The sequence below is a fragment of the Gossypium hirsutum genome, chromosome A13, assembly GCF_007990345.1.
Source record: "Gossypium hirsutum isolate 1008001.06 chromosome A13, Gossypium_hirsutum_v2.1, whole genome shotgun sequence".
Classification (NCBI taxonomy): Eukaryota; Viridiplantae; Streptophyta; class Magnoliopsida; order Malvales; family Malvaceae; genus Gossypium; species Gossypium hirsutum.
This window is the reverse complement of record NC_053436.1, coordinates 13843810-13868568: the sequence shown is the minus strand read 5'-3', so window position 1 is coordinate 13868568 and position 24759 is coordinate 13843810. Positions and strand designations below refer to the sequence as shown.

The following is a 24759-nucleotide window of genomic DNA, read 5'->3' as shown; positions in this document are numbered from 1 at the left end:
TCAATTGATGATGAATACCAGACTCTTCATAAAATTTTTCAAACTTCCCTGAGGTGTATTCTGCTCCATTTTTTGATCTTACCATTTTGAGCTTACAGTCACTTTGGTTCTCAACCATGGCTTTAAATTTGAAGAAAATTTCGACCACCTCAAATTTGTTCTTCATGAAGTACACCCAATAGAACCTTATATTGTCATCAATAAACAACACATAGTATCTATTTCCATTTGGAAAAATTGTTTTTATGGGTCCGCAAATGTCAATATGTTCCAAGTGCAATTTTCAAAGGCTCGATATGCTGTGTTTGCAGGAAATGGATACCTCACCTATTTTTCAAGCTGGCACACTTCGACACACATCTTCATGATTAGCCATGTTTGATAGGTTTTCAACCAAGTTATTTTTGGACATATGACTTAAAGATTTGTAGTCAACATGTCCCGTCCTACTATGCCATAACTTGGTTTCATCTAGCAAGTTGGTAGTTGCTACTGAAGTTGCTAAGTTCCAGTTGACAGCAAAGCTTCTATCAACCATTTTTGTTGAAATGAGCTCGTATCCATTTGGATTAAGGATTAGACATTTGTTGTCTTTGAATACCACTGAATATTTTTTCTCAAGCAATTGACCTACACTCAGCAAATTTTGATCTATGTTAAGAACTAAAAGAACATTTGTGGCAAGTTTAGTGCTTGATTGATTTTTAACCAAAACATCTCATTTTCCTACTGCTTCAATGTATTGGTCATTTCCAACATTCACCTTGGAGTAGAACCTTTTGTCAATGCTTTTGAAGATGCTCGCGTCTGTAGTTATATGACTTGTACAACCATTGTCAACTAACCAATTTTTTCTTTCTTTGTTGGAGGGTTCACATGGTGCCGCAAACTTGGCTTCGTATATGAGTTCATAAGGTTCAACGAACTGGTTTTTGCATGAGGCTATAAACATCAACTCTTCTTGCCTTGCTTCTACAGTTTTTGCCTGAGTGTTTTGTTGTTATGTGTTTCCCTTATTCTTGCACACCTTTTCTTCATGGCCAAACTGCTTGCAATTTTTGCATTGGGTATTAGGTCTGAACCAACAGAATTTCTTAGGATGACCCAACTTCTTGCAATGCTAACACGATGGATATTTTTTTCTTGCCACTGTCTTTTTTTTTACTTTTCCTTCTTATCTGACCAACTCTTTTTTTTTTCTTTTCAACTTGAGGAGCTCACAACTTCTCTATTTATGGCTTAAAAATCTCTTTCGACGTGTCTTTCTTCTCTACTTGCCCTTTTTTGTTCTAGAGCATACAAATCATTGATTAGTTCTGAGAGTGAGATGGTTGATATATCCCTTGAGTCTTCCACTGAGGATATCTTTGATTCTCTTGAGTCTTCCACTGAGCATATCTTTGATTCTATCTCTCAGGAAGTGTGGTAATCACGTTCTCAACTACTCGATTATCTATGAATTAGTCCCCTAGCAGACTTATCTAGTTCACCACTGCCATGTTTTGATCTGAATATTGCTTCACAGTCTCAACTTCCTTCATCTTGAGGTTTTCAAAATCTTGTCTAAGATTTATCATCTATTGCTTCCTTGTCTTCTGTAAACCCTAGAACTCCTCCTTGAGTTTATCCCAAGTTTATTTGGGGGTATCACATGTCAGGATTCTTGTAAAGATCACGTCTGAAACACCATTTTGTAGGTAGGACATCGCATTGTGTTTTTTTGGCACATTTTTCACTGTGTTGTTTCATTTGAGCCAGTTTAGGATTTGGTCTCAACACTGGTGGTTCTATTTCCTACCAAAGATCAAATGCTTGAAGATATGTTTTCATTTTTACTACCCAAATATGGTAGTTTTCACCTAAAAAATAGAGGGTGGTGGTTGTGTAAAGCTTGCTAAATACATTTTTATGGAAACAAACCCTCAAAGATAAATGGCTCTAGATACCAATTGTTGGGTCTTTTATAAAGAAAGGATTGAACAGAAACAAAAGATCAAAGAAAAAATAAGAGAAAGATCAACTTCTTGATCAATTGTTTGATTAAATTAAAAACTAATATATGTTCTACAATAAAAAATAAGCTTAGATAAGCTAAAAAAAATAATAAAGTAATTATAACTTGGCTTAATCTTCATACAACTTTCTTCCCCATTGACTGATTTCAGTCTAATCAGCAACCAAAATGTCTAATAAAAAAATCATTATTGTTTTAATGTAAGTTGGAAACTTGAAGAGTAAGGAGCTCGCAGGTATGATAAACTCTCATGCTTGGTGAGATTGAGGTCTTGGTGAGCTTACTATTTTTGTAAGCTCACAGTTTTGTAGAGCTCGCACATTTGGTGAACTCATAGTCTTATGGTGTGGGTTTGTCAGCGCATGGATAGTCATTTTGCAACAAAAACTTTATTGTCAAGACTCTTGCATGAAGATCTTCACTGTATTCAACACAGTGATGAAGGACTGGGTGATTTGATCTGCGATCCATATGGCAATGGGAAAAGCTTCCTGGGCGAGTGGAGCTAGACATTCGATCAGACAAGTAGCATGATCAATGATAGGACGAGGGGGAGGACTTGACATGTAACTTCTTCGATCATAACGAAGCGGGAGAGACAAAGAGAGAAGAGCGAGTACTTGCAAAAGAAAGGAAACAAAACAAAGGAAAAGAAAACAAAAACACGAGAAAAAACACAACAAAGAACGAAAATGTTAGAATGGAAAGGGAAAGTGCAAAGACTAATTAGGGATGTGAAATAAATAGACATAATAGTTGCAGATGAAAAGTTATAAGTGACCAAAAGTTATATCACTTGCTAATTAACCAAGAGCTATCATATTTCATCGTCATGATTTATGTTTTTTTAAATTCAAAAATTATATCACTTTATGTTAGAGTAGTGACACAAATTCTTATTGAAATAAAGGTTCGGTACAAGCTGCACAAAAAGAATCCATATAGAAGTTTACTTCCTCTATTTTATATTGATTTGAATAAGGTGTTTCAACCTTATTAGAATAAAGTTTTCTAAACCTATAAATAAACGCAGTCTGTACTCCTTGTAATCATTCGAATTCGGCATAGTGAATTTTCTTCTCCTCTGCCCATGTTTTTTTTCCCAAAAGGGTTTCTACGTAAAATCGGTGTGTTCTATTTTTCTCTTTTTTCTTGCCGTTATCGTCATTCTATTTTTACACTTTATTATTATTTATTATGTGTTGTTATGGAGAGACATGAGCACCCCTATAAATAAGAGTCAAATTTCATTTGTCTGATACACTAGAAAAACACATTAAAAGTTCCTTTCTATTCTTCCATCATCTTTTATATTCCTAGATTGTTTTATAGAGAATTAGTTTAAAATTTTTTTATATAATTTGATATCCTTGCTATTCTCCATTCAGTGCTCAGTTGATTGTTTTCATCAGTGCAAAACATAGACAAACATTGAGCTTCATTGTATCCTTGAGTTTCATTTACTAGTAACTCTTTTGTACACCATAAAATAAGTGGGAGCGAATAAAAACTTAAAAAAAATTACATTGATATACGTCTTGAAGCCTTTATTAATTTCTCATAAATTCATTTACATACAAACCAACCATGTTAAATATGAAAAATTTATGGGCAGGCAGCATTTGGCATATTAAATCCATTCTCCATTAGAATTAGAATAGTCAATGCTCATACTTTTCATGGACAAAGTATAAAAAGTTATTTTGCTATAATGAGCAGCATAGCTAAGAACACTTCAGATCATTTGGTTTTTCAGTTAGTAGGTACCGGACAGGTGGTCAAGAACATGATAATAACACGGAAAACTTATAATATATTCGTATCCGCTCTCGTGCCTAAGTCTGACTAATATAGTTAATGCAACCCAAGAATGATGTGCTAAAGTATTTTTGCATTCTTCCCAAAAATATGTAAGCTTTTTATACCAAAGATTTTTGCATCAATATTTGTGGGAAATTGAAGTTCTGTAGTGAACTTTTAGGGTTCTGACAATGACTAAAAAGAAAAAATGTGTCATCTTAAACTTGGTTGAATTCATTGAAACTTTGGACACTTAAAAGCCATCACGTCATGTGGCGAATGGTACTGATGTGGCAGTTGTTTTTGTAGCAAACATTAAAAGTAACAATGTCATCTTATGGTCTATTTATTCTGTTTTCTTTTATGTTAAGCAAAAGCTTTATCATCCATAGTTTAATGGCGCATTGGAAAGCAAGTTGAGACAAATCTTTAATCGTGCATGGCCTATTGCCCATTCACTTCCACCTCAGATTACAAATTGAAAGATAAAACAGAGTGCTAAAAAAATAAGCACATTAAAAGTTGCTTGGTTAGGTTGCCTCTTTTCTTTGACCAATTAAACTATACATATATATATATATATAGGTAAAAACCAACTATTTCATTGCCTTTTAAAAGGAGGTTTCTCCTGGTCATAATTAGAAGTTTCTTAAGTTTGCTTATCAGTTCTTTATGATCCTTTGACTGGTTGAAGGAGAACAAAAAGGCAAAGAAAATGATCACCACTGCAATCCTTGATTTTTAAATGATCAAATGGTTAAAAAGAAGATTTTAGTTGTTTAAAATTAAATTACAGAATTACTGTTAGCATTATACTCCAGAGTGAACATTGGGTTTAGTCCGATTTGTACATGCAGTCAGTCTTAAAAGGTATTCAACAAGTTTGGAACTCCAATCTTAGCATTTGCATTCCCTTTCTCTATCTCCAAACTGCATTTCTTTTGTTTAAAAAAATAAATAAATAAATAAAAACCTTTTATTGACATTGTAAAATTAAAAGTTTAGAACTCCTTAAGATTGAAAAAAAAAAAACACTTGAAAGAATCCCCCAACAACATTAGAGAGACCTACTAGTTGAGTTCCCTATAACCAGTTAAAAAGGAAAGATGATAAGTGGATACGAAAGTTGATGTCACATGGCTCACTGCATATTATCATATCTTTTCACCATGCAATTTGTTGGGTCATTGAGGTGGCTCATTTGTTTCCCCAAATCTGTATCTTAGTATTAAAGCAGTAGCAGACATAAAAAGCTACAATGCCACCTCAGAAAGCTTCAAATCCACATCTTCTTACACTCACAACATTACACTCACAACATGAGAAAAAAAAGGGTAAGCCATGATGTCTGTTAGGATCTTTTCTCATTCCAAAAGGTTGTCTCAACTAATCAGCTTTTTATTATGTATGTTATTCATGCAATCTTAAAGAAACACAATCATGTCATCATCTTTTACATCTATATGCCCTTCTTTTTAGTCTTCTTTGATGAGCAATAGGTAACTCATGCAAACTAAAAGTTTGATTCAGCCACCATACCTATATCCCTTTAAATACCATTTCCCAATTCCAAAGATTCGTTCATCAATCATCACAGATACTACAAAAAAAAAAAAAAAGCCTCCTTGACCATATTTCTATTTCATTAATCAGAAGAAAAAATTGAAGAGCCAGATACTTGAACAAGTCATTGGAGTTCAATGAAATCAACAATGTACCAAGTCGAGCGAACGCCGAGAAGATACTTACCAGATTCCGCCGGCCAGTATCGGGTTCCATCATGTGCTGAAGGGTCTTAACATATTTAGAATAGTGAAGATTATTTAGTACAAATGTAAGTTTTGGGAATTTCAGGCAAAGGAAACTTCGTAATTAAAAGGACGAACAAGCTTGGGAAGAAAGCTGATGTTTCGCACATGGAGTCCGAGAACATGGTATGAAATAAACCACTCTAAAAGTCTTATCATATATATATATATATGCATGTATGTACGTATGTGAAAACTGAAGTAATTTTTTGAAACTGTAAAGGGGAAGTTGAGTTTGGGGGCAAAAATTGTTCAAGTAGGAGGAGGTGGAGAAGATTTTCAAGCAATTGTTTAGTGTTACAGAAGGGGAGAAGCTGTTGAAAGCATGCCAATGCTATTTATCTTCAACAGCAGGTCCCATAGCTGGTTTACTTTTCATCTCGTCTCAAAAGGTTGCCTTTTGCAGTGACACATCAATCAAAATCGCTGCTCCTAATGGAGAATTGGTCAGAGTCCATTACAAGGTTAGCATATATTTCATCTGTTTTCCCCCTCTCAGACAGCATAATTTTGCACCCTTCAATTCTCATGTTGTATATCGATTTTGGTGCAGGTTCCAACTCCACTTGAGAAAATAAAGGGACTGAATGAGAGTGAAAACATGGAGAAACCATCACAAAAGTACATGGAAATTGTGACGGTGGATGATTTTGAGTTCTGCTTTATGGGGTTCTTGAATTACCAAAAAGGTTTCAAGTACCTTCAACAAGCAATTATTTCTAAAAGACTATGATGATGAATTACAAGTTACTTTCTACGTGCCACATAAGAGAAGAATAATGGGACAAAATTCATACATAGAATAGTATACAGATTGGAGATCAATACTCAAAGATTCAAAATTAAAGGAAATTTATTTTTGATATTTTTTTTCGATGTGGATTTGCCAGATTGGATGTTAAAGTTTTTAATTGAAAATACATCTCGCTTCCAAAAATTCAAACTTTAACTAAAAATCTGCCTAATTTCTATATTTGCTTAAAACGTATCCAAAATTTCATTATTTTAATACATTAAATTTCATTATTTTAATACATTAAAAATATGGTATGTTACTTGCCATAAAAGTAAATATGATCTTTTAACCATTTTTAATCACCAATGTTTTTCTCTTTTCAAAGTATTACCTAATTTACAAAAATTCTACCATACGTGAAAAAGAATGTGGCAATATAATAATAGGTAAACTATCCAAATAGTTATTCTAAAAATTACTTTAGTTCTATTTTGGTCACTTTAATTTTTTTTATCAAATATAATATTGTCATTAGTATATATTTTTATTTTGGTTATTGTTCTGTTAAAAGCTAATTAGAATATGCCACGTATCGATTGTTCTTCCAATGGTGTATATAATTAAATATTTCAAAAGTTAATTATAAACTTTGTTACCATTCGAAACCTTGAAATTAACCCATAAATCTCAAAATCATTGAACCCTAAATTCCATTACTATCCCTAAACCTTAAATCAACTCCTAATCCTCAAAATCATTGAGTACTAAACCCCAAAATCATTGAATCTTAAACTCTTTTTATCATCGCATTTCATCAATACCCAACCAAACAGTTAGGTTGTTAAGGAAAATCAAAGAAATTGGGAGGGAATGAAAGAAAGAACGGATAATATGGGGTATTGGTATGATTGCTGCTGCATTTTTTGTTTGGGTATTTATGAATGTGATGATAAAGGAGATTTAGGGTTTGATTTTGAGGTAAGATGGCAATAGGGGTTTAGGATTTATTGATTTTGGGATTTAGGGGTTAATTTCAAGGTTAAAGATAATAACATAATTTATAATTAATTTTTGAAATTTTTAATTATATATACAATTGGCAAAACAAGCAATAATATGTGGCATCCAAGTCAACTTTCCAATTGGATTTTATCAGAACAATGACTAAAACAAGAAAACTAACTCGCGACAGTGTTATGTTTGATAAAAAAATTAAAATAATCAAAGTAGGAATGAAATAGTTTGAGAGTGATTATTAGGATAATTTACTCTATAATAAATTTTGAATAAAGCGAAAGTGGGAAACTAATCAATAAATTATGGGAATGACACTAAAATTATGGGACATATAAAGAAAGAATCCATTTTTCCTAAATATATTTGGCTATTGTCTACGACCTTCACCATATAAATACGCAAAGGCAGTCAACATAAACAGAGCAAATAGTATAACAGTTGCAATGGCTACCACTCTCACTTTCTTCTTTGTTGTTCTCTTTCTTGCTCTCATTGGCCAAGGTAACCACCATGCCATATAATATATTATGTCACATGCATTTATATTTAGACCTAACCTAATTGGGTTAGTTTTTAAGAGGGATTAACTCAATTTCAACGTAATCATTTATTATATTAAAATTTTCTCTCATTTTTATTTGGTTTTGGTTCTTTTAATTTAAATTTGAGTAACTTTAAATTTGAATAAATTTTGAGTTCGTAGTAATTTAAATTTAAATTAAATATAATTTGATTGTCGAATTTTCTTTTATTAAATTGAGTTTCTATTATTTGAGAAACTTTTCCAACATTAATTTTTTTTATTTTTTTCAATATTTAATCTAAAAATATACAAGAAAATCTTCAAATTACTTAGCACTCAGCTAAGTAGAGTTGTAATTTTATTTTTGTATATAATTAAAATGGATATATATTTATATATATATATACATAATTTTAAAAGTTTTGCTTTTCATAATGAAGGATATTGTCAATGCACGTTGGCTGATGTGAAAATCATCCAAACACAAACCGGCAAAACAGTGGAAAACAAGCCAGAGTGGAAAGCCACAGTAAAAAACGATTGTATCTGCACTCAGTCTGATTTGAAGCTCAGTTGCGACGGGTTTCAGACGGTGGAGGCCGTCGATTCTTCGTTGATGGCGAAAACTGGTGCCGAATGCTTGATAAACGGCGGCCAACCGGTGGCTTCTTCCAGTAACTTGAGCTTCAACTATGCATGGGATACTTCATTTCCTTTCAAGCCCTTGTCTTCGCAAATCAACTGTTCTTAAAATCTTGAATCCAAAAGTAGGGTTTTTTGAATCTCAATGTTGCCTTTTTGCTTACCAATTTCAATAATGAAATGAAGAGCTAATATGATATTATATTAAATCCCCAAAAAGGATATTACTTAGGAAAACATTATGTGCAGTACTGAACTCCTAACTTTGAATGTTGAGCCAATGTAAAGTTAAAAACAAGGTGTGATAGTAATACCTGCCGCTGTAATCGAGTCAAAGCTCTAACGGTGAGAAGCTTGAGTTTACACTACAATAAAATAGGTTTTTAGCGGCGTTTGAATAGAAAACGCCACTAAAGGTTGAGCATTAGTGGCGTTTTAAAGAAAGCACCGCTAAAATATTAAGATGAACGACACGTTCAAATTAAGCTTCCGTAGAATTAGTGGCGCTTTCAAGAAAACGTCGCTATATGTCATGCAGTAGTGACGCTTTGTCAAAAACGCCACAAGTGTGATGAGAAAAACGACAGCGTTTTGTAGTTGAGCTATACTGGCATTAGCGGCGTTTATTGTAAAACGCCGCAATATATCTGTCATTAGCGGCGTTCTGCAAATATGTTTAATATTGAGCAAAAACGTTAGCGTTTTTATATATGCGTGTTAGTGGTGTTTTGGGTTATAAACGCCGCAATTATGTCAAAATTTTAAATTTTTAATATATATTTTTTTATCAAAATAGAACAAATAACTTAAAAGTATGTTATGATGTATTTTAATTTTTTTTATATTTTAATCAAAATACAACAAATATTTTTAAAATTTTATTATATTTTTAACGATATCATTAATCATTTTATAATTATAACATTATGCTAGAGAAAATAATGATATGAATTTCATCATCATATATTTTAAACTAATATTAGATATAAAAGTATTTTGGTAATTATATTAGACGGGCAAATTTTATTTAAATCAATCTCGACTAGACCCAAATAATATTGAAATTAGACCGCTTAAAACTCAATTTAAAAAAAAACTCTATTGGCCAAGTTAAAACCGAAATATAACGAATTAATTAAACATCAATTTAGCTTAAAAAAAACTAAAACACTACATTATTTGCCCATTTTATGGTTTAAGGTGTATAATTTAGGGTTTAAGGTTTAAGATGTAATATTTAAATGTTTATGGATTATGGGTTTAGGGATTATGTTTATGGCTTATGGTTTAAGGGTTATGGGTTAGTGGTTAGGGGTTTATGGGTTATGGGTTATGGGTTAATGGTTTAGGGGTTAAGGCTTAAGGGTTATTATTTTGTGGTTTAGGGTTTAGGGGATATAGTTTAGGGTACTTTAGTAGGGGATATAGTTTAATGGTTTAAGGTTTAGAGTATTGATTAATTAATGTTATTATTTTGTGGTTTAAGGATCAGGGGATATAGTTTAGGGTTATGATTAATTCATACATTTTGTGGTTAAGGCTTGGGGGTTATTGTTTTGTGGTTTGTGGTTAGAGGATATAGTTTAGGGTTTAGGGGATATAGTTAAGAGTTTAAGGTTATGGGGATATAGTTTAATGGTTTAAGGTTTAGGGTTTTGATTAATTAGTGTTAATAATATTAAGTATTGATTAATCAATAATATTATAAAAATATAGAGACTAAATGATATTAAAAATTACCGGCGTTTTATACAAAAACGCCACAAATATCCATGGACAGCAAAATGCCGTCTTTTGAAACTTTATTGTTAGTGGCACTTTTAGTAAAAACGCCACAAAAGGTATGAATTACCGGTGTTTTCCAAAAACGCCACAAAGTTCTGTCAATTGAAACGTCGTCGTTTTCATCTTTTTTTAGTGGTGAATCCTATAAAACGCCACAAATATCTATCAAGAGACCACAGACGGCGTCGTTTTGTTTTTTTTATTAGTGGCGCTTTATTTCAAATGCTTCAAATAGTTGGAATTACCGATGTTTTTGAAGGAAACGCCACAAATTTCTTTTAGGGGATTGTTGGATAACGTCGTCGTTTTTTATTCTTTTTATTAGTGGCGGTTTTCTAAAACGCCGCAGAAGGCTTGTATTAGTGGTGTTTGCTAAAAGCGCCGCAAAGTTTTACTCTTTTTTAACTTAAACGGCGTCGTTTTTGTGAGGACCGAATTTGCTTTACTCTCTGCCAAAGTGGATTTCCCTGATTTCCCCCCAGTTTCCCCCAACTTTTTCTCCCCCCAAATTTTTTAACCCTAGTTTCCCAATATCCAATCTTCTCTTCTCGGTTTTAGAAGGGAACTCTTCGCCTCGTCTCTCCTCCGACGCATCTTCTTTCCTCCGCCGCCGCTAGAAATTCGGTTTGTAGAGGTACTTTACTCTTAAAAGCTACGAAGTTATTAAGTTTGATTTCATTTTATGATTTAGATTGCATTTTATTTTGTTAGTCTTAGAATTGCTTATGGAAAGAAGATGCAAACAGTGGTATGATGTGGAATAATGAAATAGTTTTTGTTGACAGTTGTGTAATTTGTCAGTGGATTGTTCAATATTTTCTGTTGACATTTCTTGCTTCATTCGGTTGAACCACCACCCACCTTTTTTTTTAGTTTCTTCCTTGGCCAAATATTTGGGCAACCCTTTTTTGTGTTTAAAATATTATGTATTTATATGAAATTTTAAATTGATAATACTATATCATGCTATGTTTTTGTGTTTACTGCTATTTTAGTTTATTTATTTTGATTGTATTAGTATAATGTATTCCGGCACCCATTTTCAGAAATTTGATTAACCTAAAACCGGTATATATACAGCCAATTTGCTTTCTATTTATGTCAGTGTAGTTTGCCTATGATGGAGGAATGAAACAGAGAATAAGTGATGAAAGAGTTTACAGCTTTAAGACAGTTTTGAATTGTTTCCCAAATATTTTTCTCTTAAAAATCTCATCTTTAAATATTATTTGAATATTGGGACCATATTTTATTTATAAAAGTTAATGAAATCTACAATCCAACTAGTTTTTGTCCTGTCTGATTTCAGCTTAAGAGACTTGAAATTCTTTTCACACCTATCTGAGGAGATTCCCTTTTTGACTGTCCATGCATTGATTACTATTTGTTTGTATATGCATTAGGTAAGTTCAATGTTAAAAAGAGAAAAAAACTACAGCATTCATTTGTTTTTGTTTTGATGTATCAAAAATTTGTATTTGTTTTGATTTTTAAAAAATGAGTTTTTAAGGATTATTTTTATTAGAAAATTTTAATAATTTTTAAAGAAAAATTAAATATTAATTCAACTAATACCGGTGTTGTAGCAACAACTTCAAGGTCGCGGGTTTAAACTTAAATGTTTAATAATATTTTCTAATTCAAAGATTTAGAAATGAAAGTAATTTAAAATTACTATGAATAATAATTAAAAGAAAAATATAAAATATTTCTTTTAGCATAGTCTATACTTTTTATGAAGATAAAAGATTGTACGAAACACGTTATTTTGTACTCAATAACTTTTTTCTATATCATTTATACATAATTTTGATAAATTTTTTAAACTCTAAACTTTAAACTCTGAATCAAAAAGTTAACTTTAAGGTTTAGGATTTAGATTTAAAATTCAGAGTTGTATCAATCAACCTAAAGGATTGGAAAATTTATTTTAAAATTTTTAGTATGTTAATCCAACACAATCTATATTATAATATCTTAATCAATCCTCTTTTGTTAGGTACAAGTTAATTACTCCTTTATGGTTGATTCTTTTGGACCTGGAAGAATGAACTACAGAATGTGAACTTAGTGTGAAACATAAATTAATATTCTCAAATGTAAATTAGTAATATTAATTTTCTATTCAATTGAGACTAAGACTTTGGCAAAAAGAATCAATGAATAAAACCAAGACTTAATTGAAGTTCAGTCGGTAAATTTTATGATTTTTTAAATAATGATAAATTTCTTCATTCAACAACCATATATATATTCAAAAGATCCAATTGATGAGGGTTGGTATGTTGTACTCCGGAACACCCCTAGAGACTTGTTTGACATGGATAATGGAAGTAGAGATGACATCGTCGAAAGATCAGAAACATTACATTTTCCAGAACAAAACTTAGATGAAAATATCCCTAGTACTAGTACACAACATCAATGGGTTCGACATGATGTGGATGAAGATATTTACGAATAATGATGTAGTAATAAGATTTTACGATTTTTTAATTATATGTAATATTATAATTTTAATCTTGGTAATGTTATATAATTTAACTATTTTATATGTACTATTATTGTTGTAATTTGTTACTAAAACTTCAACTATTTTATATGAATCGCAGGAAAAATGCGTAGAAGAAGATCACGAGATTTAAGTATTGTCCAGAATACTCCAAATTCGGAAGAAGCAAATAGTGAACAGCAGACAATTGTTGGATCTTCGAATGTGCCAGAGATACTTGACGAGCCTGCAGAATTTCAAAGTAATGTTAAGTTCATTTTACATGTGTTGACTTTTATTATTGATTTATTTGTCAATTTTAATATAATAATAATATACCATTTTTCAGCTGAAAGTGGTGGGACGCGCAGAGGTCGAGGACGTACGCTGCTTAAAGATTTATATGACTTAAATCCTGTCGAGCGTGTCAAAATAAGTAGAAACAGTCATGGTCAGCCTGTTGGATCTGAAGCTCGACTTTTAGCAGGCTATTTTGGCATTATATCACGAAATGCCAATATGTCGCCCATCAACTATGAATCATGGCATCAGATGCCTGATAGCAACAAAAACGAAGCTCTTGATAATATTAAGGTAACAAAACGTGAATGTAATTTATAATACTTTGGTTTAAGTTTCATTTATATTTACATTTTAAACTTATGTTTTTTTAGGAGAAATTTGCTTTAGAGGTCTCCGATGACTATATCAAGAAGGCATTGGGTAAAAAATGGAGAGACCATAAAAGCACTTTGAAAAAACTATATCTTAAGAAAGACATAAGCCTCGAGGAAAAATTGAGAAATGTCTCGCCGGGAATGCTGAGGTACCAATGGGAAGATGCGGTTAGATTCTGGAATTCAAAGAAATAAGAGGTATTACATATTTCCAAACTCTTATATATAGTGTTTACTATATACGTAATAATAATTTCATTATGTAGGACCGTGAGCGAGTTGGAACAAGCAGCAGGCAAAAAAAAAAATTCATGTACACGGCAAGGTCGAGAACTTTTGCTTATGTAGCTGAGGCCGAGGTATTATGAATTTATTAATTCTTTCAAATATTAATAACTTTCTACTATTAAATAATATTTTTACTACTTTATTGTAGGAAGTCTCGTCTGGTCAAAAAGTTGGACGCCTTCAGCTTTTTGAGATTACACATAGGAAGAAAAATGGATCCCCTATGACATCCGAAGCTGAAGAAATTATGGTATATTTACTTAATAAAATTTGATTTATTATAAGTATTTATAATGTTTAATTATACTGGTTTAATTCGTCATTACTAGTTTTAAATAATGTTAAGTTATGTTGCATTCCTTTTTATTATATATTTCGTTTCTAACTCTTTAATTGATTTTTTAGGAGAAACTAAAGGAGAAGAAGGCGGAGTATGAAACGATTGCTTCGACTGATAGTTCTGTTAATCTTGAGAATATTGATAATAGAATTATCAATGAAGTTTTGGGTCCTGAAAGGTACGGTCGGGTTCGATTTCAAGGATCTGGTGTTACCCTGACCCAATATTTTGGATCCGGCTCCTAGCAATACATGCCTTCCGGGAGTCAACCTCAAGCTGAAGTTCAAAGATTAAGAGACCAGATAGCTCAGATGCAAGCGAACATGGTTGAGCAAATTGCCGAGGTTCAAAGAAAATATGAAGAACTCCAACAACAACTTAGAGCGGAGGCAGCAGAGAGGGAGGCAACGGCAGCAGTGAGGGAGGCAGCGGTAGTAGCGAGGGAGGCAAAGGCAGCAGCGATGGCAGCAAAGCAGAGCAGAAAGTACGATGAGCTCCAGCTACAGCTTCAGCAAATAATGCAGATGTTTAAGTAGTCGTAAAAGCCGCCATCTTAGACATTAGTTTTCTCCTTGTAAGAATGTTTTTAACATTGTCACATTTAACATTATTGTAAGAATATTACTTAATTTATTAACTATATCATAGATCTTTTGTTGAATTTGAAGTATCATTTAGATTTAATGTTTTTGATTGTATTTTTATGCTACATTTGCTGTTTTTGGTTGGATTTCATACTATATTAGCTATTTTTGGTTCGAATTAATGCAGGAAGGGTTGGATATTGGTGAAAATGTACATTTCAAATCTGCCAAAATTAGCAGCGTTTGTGAAAAAAGCGCCGCTAAAAGCCCGCTAAAAATCTTGATCTTTCATGGTGTTTTTTCAGATAAACGCCGCAAAATTTAGTGGTGTCTCCTATAGTAGTGTTTTTTACGGTGTTTGGGAAAACACCGCTAAAGGCTAAAAAAAACGCTGCTAAAAGTCTGTTTTCTTGTAGTGTTAGTCTTAGTAAGTAGGGAACTCGAATCTTGATATTTGCATTCCCTTTCTCTATCCCCAAACTGTATTTTCTTTTTTGTTGGAAAGACAAGGTAAGAGTAAAACTCTGTTGAATTCAATGAAGGTTGCCATCATGCCATGTGGGGGAATGGTCCATCTGGCTGTTGTTTTTGCAACAAACTTAAAAAGTAACAAAGCAATCCTATGGTTTATATCTTGTATGTTAAGCAAAATTAGCTTTATTATTAATGACTATTTTTTAGGGGCATTGGAAAGCAAGTTGAGGCAAATATTTAATCTGCATGGCCTACTGCCCATTCATTTCCACCTCAGATTAAAACTTCAAAGATAAAACAAGACTGCTAACAAAATAAGCACATTAACAGTTTCTTTGACCAATTATGATATATTCATTGCCTTTTCAAAAGAGGTTTCTTCTGATCATAAATGGACACTCTTGGTCATATTTAGAAGTTTCTTAAGTTTGCTTATCACTAATGGAAGGGGGGAAAAGGCAAAAAAATGAACTACTATTAGCATTAAATTCCAAAGTAAATCTTAGGTTTATTCATGCAATCACCAGAATTTGAATCTTAGCATTTGTTCCCTTTCTCTATTCCCAAATTGCACTTCTTTTTGTTAAAAAAACAAAAGCTCTTTTTATTGTAAAATGTTATTTAACACCCAGGTTTGCTCCTTTAAGTTGAAATAAAACATGAAAGAATTCCCCAACAACATTGGAGAGACCTACTTAGTTGAGCTCCCTATAACCTGTCTGACAAAAGAAAGTTGATAAGTGGATATGACAGTTGATCGCACATGGCTGATATATTTGACTGCATTACCATATCTTTTTCACCATGCAATTTGTTTGGTCGTTGAGTTAACTCATATGTTTCCCCAAATCTCTTATCTTTTCTTTATTTTCTTTCATATCTTAGTATTAAAGTAGTAGCAGACATCAGAAAGCTTCAAATCCACGTCTTTTTACACTCACAACACATGAAAAAAAAGGGCAAACCATGATCCCTGTTAGGATCTATTCTCATTTCAAAAAGGTTGTCTAAACTAATCAGCTTCTTGCTATGTATGTTATTCATACAATCTTAAAGACACCAAATCATGTCATCCTCTTTTCTTTTAATATTGCCTTTTATATTTCTATGCTCTTCTTTTTATTCTTTCCTTATGAGAAATAGGTGAATCATGCAAGAAAAAAAGTTAGATTCAACCACCATATCCATACATCTTTAAATACCATTTCCCAATTCCAAAGATTCATTCATCATCACAGATACTACCCCCTAAAAAAACTTCCTTGATCATATTTTTATTTCATTAATCAGAAAAAAATGAAGAGCCATATACTTGAACAAGTCATTGGAGTTACAATAAAATCGACAACTTACCAAGTTGAGCGAATGCCGAAATGGTACTTACCAAATTCCGCCGGCCAGTATCAGGTTCCATCATCTGCTGAAGGGTCTAACATATTTAGAAAAGGTAGGTGACTACCTTTTAATCTGTTATGGGTCTAGATATTCATAATGAAGATTATTTAGTACTAATGTAAATGTTTTGGGAACTGCAGGAAAAGGAAACTTTGTACTTAAAAGGATGAACAAGCTTGGGAAGAAAGCTGATATTTTCGCTCATGGACTCCGAGAAACAACCACTCTAAAAGTCTAATTATATGCATGTATAGATGTATATACGTATGTGAAAACTGAAATAATTTTTGGAACAGCAGTGAGGTTGAGGCCAAAGATAAGTGAAACTGTGAAGGGAAAGTTGAGTTTAGGGGCAAGAATTGTTCAAGTAGGAGGGGTGGAGAAGATTTTAAAGAAATTGTTTAGTGTTAGAGAAAGGGAGAAGCTGTTGAAGGCATGCCAATGCTATTTATCAACAACAGCAGGTCCCATAGCTGGTTTACTTTTCATCTGATCACAAAAGGTTGGCTTTTGCAGTGATAGATCAATTAAAATTACATCTCCTAATGGAGAATTGGTTAGAGTCCATTACGAGGTTAGTATATATTTCATCTATTTTTTCCCTTCTTAGACGGCATAACTTTGCACCTTCAATTCTCATGTTGTTGTATATTGATTTTGGTGCAGGTTTTGATTCCACTTGACAAAATAAAGGGAGTGAATGAGAGTGAAAACATGAAGAAACTGTCACAAAAGTACATGGAAATTATGACAGTGGATGATTTCTGGTTTTGGTTTATGGGGTTCTTGAATTACCATAAAGCTTTCAAGTACCTTCAGCAAGCAATTATCTCCCAAAGGCTACTACATGAAGTACTACAAGTCACTTTCTAGGTGGCTCACTATGTTTCTCCATGAACGAAGATAATTTAAAATTTACGATATCACCAGTGTTGGCAATGGAGATATTTCAGCACCCCAAGAGACAGGCCGATCAGTGATCAATCTAATGGCGTTACAGTTGAGAAAACAATCCCCTCAACATTCTGCTGCACCAGCTGGTGTTGGTGAGTATGGTGCTCCAACTATAGGTGTTGGTGTTATAATCAAGTAATCCGGATGAAGTAGCAAGGTTGACAGAAGCTTGAGCAACAAGGCTCGAGGTTTGTAGAGCAAACAACAGAATTTGGTTGAGAATAGAAAAGAAAAACAAGGAAAATGTGAGAGTATTTTTGAATGAAAAACTGATATTTTCATTAAGAATGAATAATGGCATAATGCCAATACATAAAACCAAGTATTCAGCTTGTCAAAATCAGTATATGGTCACCTAAACAATACCAACTACAACTAATACATTGAAACTTGGTAAACCAAGCTTGCATATATGAACAAAGCTGAGTTAACAGCTCAATCACTATTAAATTACATCTCACGTTGAATCATCCAATAGCTTAGAGAATTTATTAAAGGCATACATGGCGAAAAACGACGCCACTCTAAGGAATTTGGAGAATCAAGTGGACCAGCTTGCTACTGAACTCAGGAACCGACCACAAGGTGCTTTACCCAGTGATACGGAGAATCCAAGAAAATCGGGGAAGGAACATTGCAAAGTGTTAACATTGAGGAGCGGAAAGACAGTAGAGCCCAACACTATCAAAGCTGAAAAGGAGCTAGCTGATGCTCAAGACTCAGAGGAAGTTCAACCGAGTGTTGAAATTCCAGTTTCAGAATAACAAGAATTTGCAAAACCCGACAAGGTTATTCTAGAACCAGCTAATTCTGATCAACTAACAACTCCGTTAGATGCAGAATTACCGCAGAAAATGAATCAACCAGTTCCAGTAAAGAAACCACAACCACCCTACCCTCAAAGACTTCAGAAGTAGAAGTAGGAAATTCAATTCAATAAATTCCTAGACGTACTCAAGCAACTTCACATCAACATCCCGTTGGTTGAAGCACTTGAACAAATGTCGAACTACGTCAAATTTATGAAGGATGTCCTGTCTAAAAAGTGAAGACTCGGAGAATTTGAGACGGTAGCTCTGACAAAGGAATACAGCGCTTATCTTCAAGACAAACTATACCTAAAGTTGAAGGATCTTGGATGTTTGACCATACCTTGCAACATTGGAGCAACATATTGTGGTAAGGCACTATGTGACTTGGGTGTAAGTATAAACTTGATGCCTATGTCAATATTTAGAAAGTTGGGGATAGGTGAAGTTAGACCTACTATAGTTACACTTTAACTAGTAGATCGATCCTTATCACATCCAGAAGAAAAAATCGAGGATGTATTGGTACGAGTAGATAAATTTATCTTCCTTGTTGATTTTGTTATCCTAGACTTTGAAGCAGACAAAGAAGTGCCAATTATCCTAGGAAGACCGTTCTTAGCAACCGGAAGGACCCTTATTGATGTGTAGAAGGGCGAGTTTACGATACGTGTTCAGGATGATCAGGTAACATTTAATGATTTTAAGTCTATGTAATTTCCTGACACAATTGATGATTGTTCTACAGTATCTAATTTAGAGGATTTAATAGTGGAAAAGGAGCTCAACTATGTTTGAGGATTCGTTGGAATAAATTTTGACATCAGATCCTCCAAATGATGAAGAGGAGGATGAATACTTAGCTTTATTAGAAGCTAATCAAAGGGGATTTAATCCACAATCCCGTTTTGAATCTTTGGAGTTAGAGAAGAAGGAGTATCCCAAACAAAAGCATCAATCGAGGAACCATCTAAATTAGAACTTAAGGTATTACCTTCACATTTAAAATACGTTTATTTAGTTAACGTTTCTACTCTACATGTGATTGTTTCAGTGGAATTAACTACTGAGCAAAAAGAGAAACTCATCTCGATGTTGAAACAATTCAAGAAGGCTATCGAATGGACCATAGCCGATATCTGCGATATCAGTCCATCTGTATACATGCATAAGATTATCCTGAAAGATGGAGAAGAAGGGACGATTGATGGACAACGAAGATTGAACCCCATCATGAAGGACGTGGTGAAAAAAGAGATTATCAAGTGGTTAGATGCGGGTATCATTTATCCCATCTCAGACAGTTCATGGGTAAGTCTGGTCCAGTGCGTGCCAAAGAATGAAGGTATCACAGTCATAGAAAACGAGAATAACGAGTTGATACCAACTAGAACAGTTACGGGATGGAGGATTTGCATTGATTACCAGAAGCTGAACAAGGAGACTGGGAAAGATCACTTTCCTTTGTCGTTCTTGGACCAGATGCTAGATAGACTCACGGGGCGAGACTATTACTATTTTCTCAATGGATACTCGGGGTATAATCAGATTACAGTAGCACTGGAAGATCAACACAAGACAACGTTCACTTGCCCGTACGGTACATTTGCATTTAGACACATGCCATTTGGTTTATGTCATGCACCTGCTACATTTCATAGATGTATAATGTATATTTTTACTGACATGGTTGAGAAGTACTTGGAAGTTTTTATGGATGACTTTTCAGTACTCGGAGATGCTTACGATGATTGTTTAACCAATCTAGCTAGGGTACTAAGATGATGCAAAGAAACGAACCTCGTACTTAACTGGGAGAAATGTCATTTCATGGTACGAGAAGGAATTGTTCTAGGGCATCGGATAACAAGACATGGAATCGAGGTAGACAAAGAAAAAGTAGATGTTGTTGAGAAACTCCCACCTCCAACATCTGTAAAGGGTGTTAGGAGCTTTTTGGGCCGCACCGGTTTCTATCGAATATTTATCAAGGACTTCTCCAAAATTGTTAAACCCTTATGCAAATTATTAGAGAATGACGCAAAGTTCAAGTTTGATGAGGAATGCTTAAAGGCGTTCAAAGATTTAAAGAGTCGGTTAGTCACGGCACCCATAATCGTCACACCAGACTTGGATTTGCCATTTGAATTAATGTGTGACGCAAGTGACTTCGCGATAGGAGCTGTCGCTGTCATGGGTCAACGAAGGAACAAAGTTTTTCATCCCATCTACTATGCAAGCCAGACTCTTACAAGAGCTTAACTGAACTATACGGTAACAGAAAAAGAGTTACTTGCTATTGTATTTGCTTTTGACAAATTTCGATCTTATCTTGTAGGTACCAAAGTAACTATTTATACGGACCACTCGGTAATTAAGTACTTACTTGCCAAGAAAGATGCTAAGCCGAGATTGATCCGGTGGGTACTTCTACTTCAAGAGTTCGATCTAAAAATTCAAGATCGGAAGGGAGTAGAAAACCAAGTAGCAGATCACTTGTCCAGATTGGAGCCGCAAGAAGGGAATTTTCCTATCATACTAATTCAGGAAACATCTCCAGATGAACACATACTAAAGGTAAGTCGTGTCCATAGTACCCCTTGGTTTGCTGATATTGCTAACTGTTTAGCTTGTGGTTTGATGCCAGTTGATAAGACTTATCAATAAAGGAGAAAGTTTCTTCACGATGTGAAGTACTATTGCTGGGAAGAGCCATATTTGTTTAAAAAGTGTGCAGATCAGATGATCAGGAAATGCGTGGCAGAAGATGAAGTACAAAAAAAATTATACCATTGTCACTCAGCTCCGAGTGAGGGACACTTCGGAGGTACTCGTACGGCAACCAAAGTATTGCAAGCCAGATTCTTTTGGCTAACAGTATTCAAGGATGCATATGCATACGTAAAGAGCGGTGACCGATGTCAAAGGGTCGAAAATGTCACCAATAGAAATGAGATGCCTCGAACAAACATCATTGAGGTAGAATTGTTCGATGTATGGGGTATTAACTTTCTTGGTCCTTTCCCTCCGTCTTTTGGTCACAAGTATATATTGGTAGCAGTAGACTATGTGTCCAAGTGCGTCGAGGCTGAAACTTATCCAACAAATGATGCTAAGGTTGTAATTAAGTTCTTACAAAACACGTGTTCACAAGGTTTGGAACCCCAGGAGCTATCATTAGTGATGAAGGGTCCCACTTCGTGAACAAGTGGTTAAGATGGTTATTAGACAAGCACGGAGTGAAAGACAAGGTTGCAACAGCTTACCATCCGCAGACGAATGGGCAAGCTGAACTGGCAAATAAGGAAATCAAAGGCATACTTGAGAAGGTATTTTACCCAAACCGACGAGATTGGCCCAAAAGGCTGGAAGATGTTTTATAGGCTTACAAAACAGCATACAAGACGCCTTTAGTGATGTCACCCTACAGGTTGGTCTTTGGGAAAGCATGTCATCTACCCTTAGACTTAGAGCACAAGGCTTACTGGGCTCTTCAACAACTCAACTTGGATCCTAAGCTTGCTAAAGAGAAACGGATGCTCCAACTCAATGAGATAGAGGAACTCCAGCTATTCTCCTACGAAAATGCCAAATTACTCAAGGAGAGGCTTAAAAAATGGCATGACAAGCACATTCGAGTTCGAGAATTTGAAGCAGGTCAGCGAGTTTTGTTATTTAATTCCAGACTAAAGTTCTTTCCAGGTAAGCTAAGATCACATTGGTCCGGTCCATTTACTATTCATCGTGTCTATCCATACAGAGTTGTCGAGCTCCAAGGTAAGGGAGGTAATTTTCATGTTAACGCTCAGCACCTGAAACACTATTCGGGAGATAAGATTGACCGGAATGAAATTTCGTTCATTTTATCGGATGTTAAAAATTTTATTATTTTCCTTTTTACTAAATGATTTAGGGTATATTTTCGGGATTAGCATGTTTAAATAAATTCTGTCTAAGAGATTGGAACTTAAGCGGAACCGCTTGTGACCCTTCCAATCTTTCCTGGGAATTGATTTTAACATAATTTTCCGAAAAATTATTCTCTAAATAGAAATTTTAATCTTTGATTTTTCAAATAAAAGGGTCAATTTTGATCCAAGTCTTAAATTGTAACTCAATTCCAAATTTTCATTAAGGCTAGGACTTAATTGAATTATTTTTAAAATTTAGTTGCTCTTTTCGTAAATAATAAAAACTAGATGCCTCTTTTTGTAAATATTTTCAAAAGGCTTCTAGAATAAATGTTTTTAGTTTAAAAAAATAATTATTAATATATAATTATATCCATTATAATATATATTAATTATTATCAAATTTTAGGATTTTATTTGGTAAGTTTTTAATGATAATAAGAAGATAATCTTTAATATATAATTATATCTATAATAATTTATATATTAATCTTTATCAATTTAGCATAGAATTAGGATTAGTTTTAATCATATCTTACCTTTGTTTAAATAAATTAAATAGCAATTGATAATTTAATATGCATATATCTAATTATTAATTGTTGTTATCTTTGTATAGGATTAGAACTTAAAATTTTTATTAATTAAATTATTTTAAGAATTCTACTCTAATTCCTATTTTTCCCTCTATAAATTCCACCCATCTTCCCATTCATCTATCACTCAAAACCCAAAGCACTAAAACCCTTAAAGTGCTGCAAGCCCCTAGCACCCAGCAATCGGCCAGCACACCCAGCTTCATTGCACGCCGCACGTCCAAGCTTCAACAGCTACTCCTAGGCACACCTGCCTATTGCATGCTGCCTTGCGCGGCTGGCCACTTTCAGTGCCTGCTGCTCTAGCCCAACTGCCCAAGCCATGTCCCACATATGCGCTTAGCGCATGCACCAGGCCTGCCCGACGAAGCTCCATACACTGCTAGCACATCCCTACCAGCTCCCGCACACGTTGCTGCCTGCTCCTAGACCCTGTTGCGCTGCTGCCTTGCACACTCGAGCAACACCACCTTTTCACCTATCCTTAGCCAAAAACCTCTCACCCTCTCTTAATTCACCATCTTTTGATTCCCATTTATTTTTTCATTTATTTTACGAGTTCTTAAGCAAAAGGTGGTGAGACCAATTTTTCTCTCAAACTTTTAATTTTATTTAGTTATTTAATTTCTCAGTTTGTTGAATTATTAATTCTTATAAATTAAATTTTTGAGAAAATAATTTTTCCCATCTTATGATCAGGTTAAACATGCCTCGCAAGAGAACTCCTGCTTCCACTCAAATTAATGAAACACAAAACAAATTCCACTATGAAAAAACCAAAGTGAGATACAAAAGTATCTTCAAAAATCAATAGATGCATCCAGAAAAAGGCTTTACATTAAAGGAAAGCAACTATAGAGACTTTATGGCAAGTATTCATCAAGTTGCTGAAACCCTCAATTGAGAGTTATTTTGCGAAAAGAGACCTAGTGTGGATGAGGAGCTAGTTCGTGAGTTCTATGCAAATTTAACTTCAAGCGAGATGACAGAAGTCCCAGTTCACAGAATCAAGGTACTGATAAATTCAAATGCTATTAATGAATTCTTTGAATTACCAGATTTCGAAAACGACAAATATTCCACATTGATGAGCAATATCAAGCCTGAAAATTTCCAAGAAATTCTCAAGGAACTGAAAATTCAGGGTTCTGCATGGACTGTGTCAAAACAAGGAATCCACACTTGTCGAAGAGAATATTTGATGCCACTCGCGAAGGTATGGTTTTACTTCATCCGACTCAGCCTTATGCCTAGCTCACATGGGACTACAATCTCATTAGAGCGAATGGTCTTATTGTACTCGATCCTAACTGGAAAGACCATTGATGTGGGGGAGACATCTTGAGGGAAATACGGAATTGTGCCATTAAGCGCTCTGGCCCTGCTCACTTCCCCTTTACAATAACAATTTTATGCTTGAAAGCTGAAATTCTTACGAATGTAAGGAAGACGGGTATAGCCAAGGCACAATCACGGATTGGGACCTTTACCGAGTAGCTGAAGACTTAGTTCTACAGAAACTTGTTGAAGTAAGTGAGGAACCAGAGGACCCTGATGAAGAAGAAGATCCCACGATGCAATCATTTGAAGTCCCTGATAAAGTAGAATCAGTGGAACCAGAAGCTGAACCTGATGCTGAAACTTCAATGTTTAGAGCTCAACCGCCTAGCCCAGACCTTCAAGATGAGCTATCAAAATTGATGGACTTAATGCAACATATCCAATGGCAGCAACAAGCCTACTGGAGATACTCAAAAATAAGGGATGACTCGACAAGAAGTGTTTTTAAGAAAATATACAATGACCCATTTATTTTTGTGCCTGAGTTTCCAGATTCCATATTTGAACCATGAATTCCATTATCAAAGAAGGAGCGAAGCGATTCATGCAAAGGCAATAGTGATGGAGCAAAAGA

At 34.1% G+C, this 24759-nt stretch overlaps 2 protein-coding genes and 1 pseudogene across 3 annotated transcripts; all 3 read left to right on the top strand.

Moving 5' to 3' along the window:
• The first annotated feature begins 5006 nt into the window (after positions 1-5006).
• Positions 5007-6487, top strand: LOC107894661 (putative GEM-like protein 8). 2 transcript variants are annotated; one of them, XM_041084935.1, is made up of 3 exons: positions 5342-5748; positions 6029-6086; positions 6176-6487. In XM_041084935.1, the coding sequence occupies exons 1-3, from the start codon at positions 5720-5722 to the stop codon at positions 6353-6355; spliced, it is 267 nt and encodes an 88-aa protein (XP_040940869.1). In that variant the 5' UTR covers positions 5342-5719; the 3' UTR covers positions 6356-6487. The 2 variants fall into 2 exon arrangements, 1 of the variants encoding a protein (XP_040940869.1); XR_005907500.1 differs by lacking the exon at positions 6176-6487 and having other exon boundaries at positions 5007-5748; positions 5846-6040.
• Positions 6488-7756: 1269 nt separating this feature from the next.
• LOC107894929 (uncharacterized protein At1g05835) lies at positions 7757-8732 on the top strand. Its single transcript, XM_016820095.2, has 2 exons — positions 7757-7876; positions 8339-8732. The coding sequence occupies exons 1-2, from the start codon at positions 7819-7821 to the stop codon at positions 8647-8649; spliced, it is 369 nt and encodes a 122-aa protein (XP_016675584.1). The 5' UTR covers positions 7757-7818; the 3' UTR covers positions 8650-8732.
• A 7812-nt stretch (positions 8733-16544) lies between these two features.
• Positions 16545-17667, top strand: LOC107894660 (GEM-like protein 7; annotated as a pseudogene).
• Positions 17668-24759: the final 7092 nt, after the last annotated feature.

Bases quoted from the DNA above. Each gene is read 5' to 3' on its own strand.
- LOC107894661 (XM_041084935.1), top strand. From the start codon at position 5,720: ATGTTTCGCACATGGAGTCCGAGAACATG. The intron at 5,749-6,028 runs GTATGAAATAAA...TGCCTTTTGCAG, and splicing joins ACATGGAGTCCGAGAACATG to TGACACATCAATCAAAATCG. The intron at 6,087-6,175 runs GTTAGCATATAT...ATTTTGGTGCAG, and splicing joins TGGTCAGAGTCCATTACAAG to GTTCCAACTCCACTTGAGAA.
- LOC107894929 (XM_016820095.2), top strand. From the start codon at position 7,819: ATGGCTACCACTCTCACTTTCTTCTTTGTTGTTCTCTTTCTTGCTCTC. The intron at 7,877-8,338 runs GTAACCACCATG...TTCATAATGAAG, and splicing joins TCTTGCTCTCATTGGCCAAG to GATATTGTCAATGCACGTTG.